The following is a 6,980-nucleotide window of genomic DNA, read 5'->3' on the forward strand; positions in this document are numbered from 1 at the left end:
CATCTGTAGCAATAATCATGTAAGACAAGCTTTAAAATAGTGACACAACTGAGTGATTATACCAGGCATTAAAGTCTATTTAAAGTTACCATACTGTTTCTGACATTGACCTCATTAATACTGCTGCATCACAGCTCATTTGTAAAGACAGAGTGCCTTTTGATTCCTTTAATTCTTGGTGAGTATAAAATACAGGAGTGAAGAAAAAATAACCCGTTCTAGTTGTGATGAGGAATACAATAACCCATCACCATAGCAAAGAGCATATTTTATTTGAAAAATATGAATAAAAGTTTTTGTCCCTTTTGTTTATTAAAAGAAAATGTAACAATTTCTATCAGTAACACTTGCATAAGGAGGTATAATTTACATTACTCTTTTGTTTATATATATATATATATTTTGGAGACTTTGGAAAAATAAGGATGGCCCAGTACTTGCAACACATTCCTAATGTTCCTTAGAATGCACTGTGCCATTTATATATACTGCAAGTACAAGGTCTTAGCACTTTATAATCCACAAAGTTACCCTAGACAGCATAACTGCATATTCTCCTCTGTATATAGAACATTTCCTTTGTGTGAGTCTGTAAGTTTCGTTAACCCCCACTGGTCCAATATATATATATATATATATATACACATACATATATACATACATATACATATATATATTTCTAAAGGATGATTTGACGAAGGATTAGAGCATGGAAATTTTGCAATTTCTTTTAAATACCAGTGAGAATATTTTCAAATAGACATTTTCTTGCAGTATTTGCAACCAAAGCAACTGCATCAATTAGAATTTGAAAACAAAAATGTTTACAATTATTTTGATTTTCTACCAAAAAAATGCAAAAAATAAAGTGCACAAGAGTGAAATGACTTTCAACTTTTACAGTGTTCTATGTGTATGAAACATGGCAACACTCATAAACAAATTGTTTACAATGTATTAATCCAAAACCAGTTGAATTCCAACTCTTCCTTTTCTTTAAAGTGTATTAAATTATATTTTTTACTGTTTTAGGTTGACAACATATATTTTACATTTCATACTTATAGATACCATTGTTTCAGATGACACATCAAGATTACAGTATACTGAGTGCTCCCACCATTAAAAGAAAGAGGGTTTGTTTGAAGTAAATGACTAATTAATTGGGTGTAAACACACAATTATTTGAATAGCTGTTGCAGAAATAAAATTCTAAATCAGAAATGCCTTAAGCATATCTTTCCATGTGCCGTCTAACTTTACTCTGTATCTTCCAGCTTAAGTAAAACTGGCAGTTTTCAGCATTTAGTTGTTCAGTGGCAACAGAATTACTATTCAGGATAATTGGAACACATTTGTGAATATGACTATACAAAAGGTCCATGAAAGTTTTAAGCAAAGTCCAGACTTAAGCAACAACCAGATTTAATCATTATCTAGGAGAGATTTTCCCACAATACTTCCACTGAATTTACACGTTGTTTAAATCAGCAGTGCTACAAAATGACCGTACCTTCCATGACACACAGTGTTAGTTTTCTTCCAGTTTAATCAATGTGAACATATAAATTCTCAAATATAGTTTAAATCTGTTCCTAGGACACCAATTACCAAAGGAAAATTCTGTGGGATTAGGGAAAGAAATCTGCAAACTTGTTCTTTCTGCATCATGAGACCTTCTTCTGTGGCCCTGAAGATTTAATATTCTGCTATTTGTCATGCAAACAACACGGCACTGTGATGTGCATTGGAGTAAAAAACAGTAAGCATAGCAAGCATGCAGACGTATCATGACAGAAAAGCCCATTTGCTGATCACCATGGATAGGACATACCAAACAGGACACACCGCAGAATAACAGAAGCTGAGTCTCAATAAACCTGCAGAATTTTAAATGGTTCTGAATTCCTGGGGCTGTGGGTACAATGCATGTGTTGTATAGCAGCAAGAGAGCACCAGGAATGGTGAAAAGGGGATTCTTATTTCTCTGAGATATGGCCTCCTTCTCTCATTAACTTAATCAGAACATGAGCATTAAGAGTTATTATTGTTGTTGTTGTTGATGTCACTGCATTTAGCTTCTGTTTGCTTTTAAGCCCCAATGTTCTATGATGCAAATAAAAAGAAACCAATGACTGGCATACCACCTAAAGTACAAAACACAGTTGATTTTCCTTGCTTTGGTGTAAGACCAGAGGGAACAGACATAAAGATAAGTAACTCTTGGCTCTCAAAACTATAACATAATATAACATAATGAATTCAGCTTTCGTGCATATGTGGTACAAGTTATTGTGGCTCATGGTACTACTAACATTCAAAGACTTCTTCTTAGCACTCCACTCATACAGTATAAAAATGGAGATGTTGGCATAAAGCAAGTGTGATCTAAATCAAAAGGAAATATATCTTCACAAAGTCTTGCACTACTAGTTCCTTCATTTGGGATGAAACTGAAAAATATCCTAACTCTACCCTCAGAAAAGAAAATGCATAAATCATTCTCAGCGCAATTAAAAATCTCACTGCATTAAAGCATCTGTTTAATTGTACTCTGAAATACTCTCCAGTATTTTTTTTAGAAGAGTCTGTATTTGGTAAAAATAAAAAAACAACAACAATAATCTGAACACAGATTAGGGAACTACTTTCAAATCATCAGCAGAACATTTTAGGGTTTGGGGCTTCCCCCCCAACTAAACTGGTTTGTGAGTTTGGATGTTGACAGAAACGGTATAATTTTTAAATTGCAAAGAAAACAGTATAGTTAAAAAACAATTCTGGAAGTAAGAGCAAACAATAATTTTTAGAGCTTGAAAAGTTTCTTTCAAAGCAACTTGCTTATTTTTCCAGAAGGCTGTGTAAACCAAAATAAATCAACAGTATATTGGGAGGGAGTTTATTAAAATGAATAAAAATTATTAAAGTAAGACTGATCAAAAGTTTCAGTCATATCTATGACCTACCCATCCATACAGTAAAGAAGGGAAGTGTTCACCTGTGTGGCCCACTGGTCAGCAATACAGATACTGCTAGGAGGAGAAAGAAGATTGAATGGTGAAGATCATTGAAGTGGGTGACGGTACTAAAAAACAAGACTGAGGGAACTAAGGTTGTTTAGCCTTGAGAAAAGGAAGCTGAGGGGTGATCTAATTGCTCTCTACAATTACCTGAAAGGAAGTTGCAGCAAGGAGGGTGTCAGTCCCTTTTCTCAGGTGACAGGACATGAGGAAACAGTCTCAAGTTGCATCAGGGGAGGTTTAGATTAGGTGTCAAGAAGAAATGCTTCTCAGGAAGAATGGTTAGGCATTGGAGTAGGCTGACCAGGGAAGGGGTGGGATCACCATCCCTGGAACTATTTAAGAGACGTGGCTGTGGCAGTAATCAACATGGGTTAGTGGTAGACTTGGTAGTGTAGATGGATGGTTGGACTTGATGATCTTATGGGTCTTTTCCAATCTAAATGATTCTATGACTGTAAGTAACCCCTCCTCTTCCAAGCTGGAAGTGGTACCTGAAATGCATAGGGAGGATTCTTGTGCAGTGTTCAGATGTATGTCACTCTCCACACCAGCCCAGAGAGTTCAGCTTCTGCACTGAACAATTTCTCTATTAAATACATATTATAAAAGTCCACTTCCATAAGCAAAGCTACAGCCATCTTAAAAGCAAAAGGCTGTAGCAGATGGTGAATCTTATCAGTCATAATCCTTCATAGGATATTGGCTCCTGGCCCTCTCATGGTATTATCACAAGACAAACAAACGGCTGAAGTTTCAAACAAACCAAAGGGAAATATAAATCTGCTGAACTAGGTGTTAAGCAGCCTAAGGAGAAAGTTCTACAATTCTCAAAAAATTGACTAACATGAGAGATCACTTTATTTAATCCATATGAACCCCCCAAATGACACATTTTATTTTTTTCATCCTCCACTGACTTAAAATGTTTCTGTTCCCATGATGCTTGGAAAAAAAAAAAAAAAAGGAAAAAAGAAAAAAGAAAAAAAAAGGCTTGCTCTGCTTATGTAGAAAATACTGCAAGAGAAATGAAATAATGAAATATCCATAAATTGAACTAAAAAGAATAAAAACATCATTATCTTAGACTCTCTTTTTCAGTTTTCTCTATTCCAGTGTCTTACCAGCAGCTCTATTGTGCTTTTAGTTACACACAGAAATAGACATATTATGATTAAGAACTCTGTGTCATAAACGGACTGTTGTTGCTCCTGGGTTCAGACTTCAAAAGCTTCATCTATTGATATAAGCGAAGCACAGTGAACCAAACAATTGCATACTCTGATAGTGCTGCCATTGTTTTTACTGAAAGAACCTATGCTTCATCTGCTTTGTTGCATAAAGACTACTTCGGATCCATTCCATTTAGATGAATGGTGTTCCCATGAAAAGACAAATTGAAAAAGCACACACACTGGAAATAACAGATCCTCTAGCACGCAGTAACAGAGCAGCTCTGGGGTTATGGTCTAGAGCCATGTTTGTGCTGACAGCTAATGATACCTTCCCTCTGTTATCTGGTTAGGGATGAAAGGATTATGAAGGACGTAATGAAATGACATCTTCTCAATGCACCCTGCTAATTCAATAAGATTAAACTGTCAAAGGACCATTTATTTAAGAGGACAGGTGTGGCTTATCCTTTCTGTTAAAGGAAACTGACTCTTAGGACTTCTCACACTGATAATAAACCCCACTGGCTACCTCACACTGGGATCACAAGGCCTAGAGCACAGCTGAAAATGCAATATCAAAACCAACTGCAAGAAATTCGCTCTTCCATCAGCTATCTTCCTATACAGGCATGACCACAACTTACTATAGCTTGGCGATGTTAAGCATATTGCAATGAAAGTGTCATTGCTTGGCTTTAGTTTAGGTACTATTACAGATATGGTACCACACTTTATTGAGCAATTAAAAAATATACACAAGGGACAATAGCTTTTTTTTTTTTTTTTTTTCTTCTGTATTTTTCAAATTTGACTTTATTCCAATTGGAGAACCCAGTTTCAAATATGAAAAGGGCACTTGTTCTACAGTAACTGGGTACAACTTGCTCAGTTCCAAGTACTGTATTTGTTGTTACTGTTGCTGTTGTTCTATCTCCAGTTGTTCTGGGAATTACAACTAAGTTGTTCTTTCTGATTCTATTTCCCCATAGAGTTCAGCTAGCTTCTTGAACTCGGGCCCCCAGTCACCAAGGTAATTATAATCCTGGTCAGAGTGTGTTGTGACTGAATCCAGAGAGCTGATAGATCCAGCTTCTGATCTATGACCCTCATAGGCATATGTCTGCAGGGAGTCGTATGGGGGCACACTGGGGTCCAAATCAGCCTCTGCCAGTCTTTGTTTAATGAACTCCTGAACATCTACACTGTCAAGGCTTGAAGATCGATGATGCCTGGGTGCAGGCTTCACTTCAGGACGAATATCCCTCCGATATTTTAGTTCCTCAGCAGATGATGGATTACGCAGTGCTGTGATGTCAAACGCTTCTGTGTCTTCTTCCCCACCACCCTCATCATCGTATGTCACAACATTTTCTCGGACGTCTTCTTCTGAAATGATCAAGGGCTCCTTCTTGCTACGTCTTAGGGTGATGAAAAGGACCACAATTGCTAAAGAGAAAACTTCAGATATTAGATTAGGTTTAAGGTTTACATTCAAAGTAAGTAGATATATGCTACAGAAATAGCAAATACTAAGTCATGAATACAGACTTGTAATCCTTTCAGACTAATATTTGCATTCTGATATTATTATGCTGGCCTTGAACTGGAATATCGTTACATCAGGCACATGTTCAATTTGGAAAAGAGCCTACTTACAGTCCTAAGTGAGCACTACCTTTGAGGTATATGTTTGTTACATGAAGATAGATTACTGCATGCCTGGAAATGACCCATGAAATCTATACAGCTGGTTTTTGACATAGCAACCTGCCAAAGTGTAACAGCTAGACAACAGACAACCAAGGGGAAAGTTAATAGTGCTATTGTAAAATTACAAACTTCCAATACAGCTTGGTCTTCGAAAGGGCCAGTAAAGAGCACTCTTCTAGTGTGTATTTAATCTGTGGAAATTGCTAGTGTTTTTTGAGCCAGTAATGAAATCCACTGGTTAGATTATTAGGGATCTCATAAAGAACACAAAAGGAGATAACACCTTTCAGTAAATGAGAAATGAGTAACTAAGGCTGACATTTTTCAGAAGCATTGTTAATGGCTTTCAGAGCTTCATGAAGACCAATATCCAGCATATATATCTAACTAAAATGTACAAGCTTTATTTTTTCTCTTATGAATGTTCAATCTTGTATGATAAAATACAAGATTTAAAACTGTATTACTATAAATCTTAAAACACTTTTTTGATAAAGAAGCTCTGAAGTAAGCTGTGATGAAAGTAGTCTTTAGAAAATGTAGAGCATTCAGAAAAAAAATCCTCAAAATCTCCTATGTGAGTCACAGTGCAATTCACATTATTTCTTGTCATCTCTATCAGAATGTAGAAAGGCACATGAATAGTACAGGAATATGTATCTAGCAAGTTGTGCCTCTGCCACAGCAAAAACATAAGTAAATAAATAAATAAATAAAAGAACATTAAGTATTGGGTAACAATCAAATTGGCCTGGGGGGTGGCCTGGGGGGAAAGAAAGGAAGAAAGGAAGAAAGGAAGAAAGGAAGAAAGGAAGAAAGGAAGAAAGGAAGAAAGGAAGAAAGGAAGAAAGGAAGAAAGGAAGAAAGGAAGAAAGGAAAAAAGAAAGAAAGGAAGAAAGAAAGAAAGAAAGAAAGAAAGAAAGAAAGAAAGAAAGAAAGAAAGAAAGAAAGAAAGAAAGAAAGAAAGAAAAACAAAGAAAGAAAGAAAGAAAGAAAGAAAGAAAGAAAGAAAGAAAGAAAGAAAGAAAGAAAGAAAGACAGAAAGAAAGAAAGAAAGAAAGAAAGAAAGAAAGAA

The 6,980-nt window shown here is 35.8% G+C and overlaps 1 protein-coding gene across 14 annotated transcripts in view; it reads right to left on the minus strand.

Annotated features, from left to right (window-relative positions):
- Positions 1-247: 247 nt before the first annotated feature.
- CDH18 (cadherin 18) overlaps positions 248-6,980 on the minus strand; it is a 551,977-nt gene continuing 545,244 nt past the window's right edge. For 13 of the 14 annotated variants that reach the window (XM_035318020.1, XM_035318019.1, XM_035318016.1 and 10 more), the window contains one exon: positions 248-5,653. In XM_035318020.1, the coding sequence (XP_035173911.1) occupies positions 5,151-5,653 (503 nt within the window). In that variant the 3' untranslated portion in view covers positions 248-5,150. The remainder of the gene's footprint in view (positions 5,654-6,980) is intronic. The other variant, XM_035318018.1, reaches the window with a different exon arrangement.

This window comes from Oxyura jamaicensis, chromosome 2 (assembly GCF_011077185.1).
Source record: "Oxyura jamaicensis isolate SHBP4307 breed ruddy duck chromosome 2, BPBGC_Ojam_1.0, whole genome shotgun sequence".
Lineage (NCBI taxonomy): Eukaryota > Metazoa > Chordata > Aves > Anseriformes > Anatidae > Oxyura > Oxyura jamaicensis.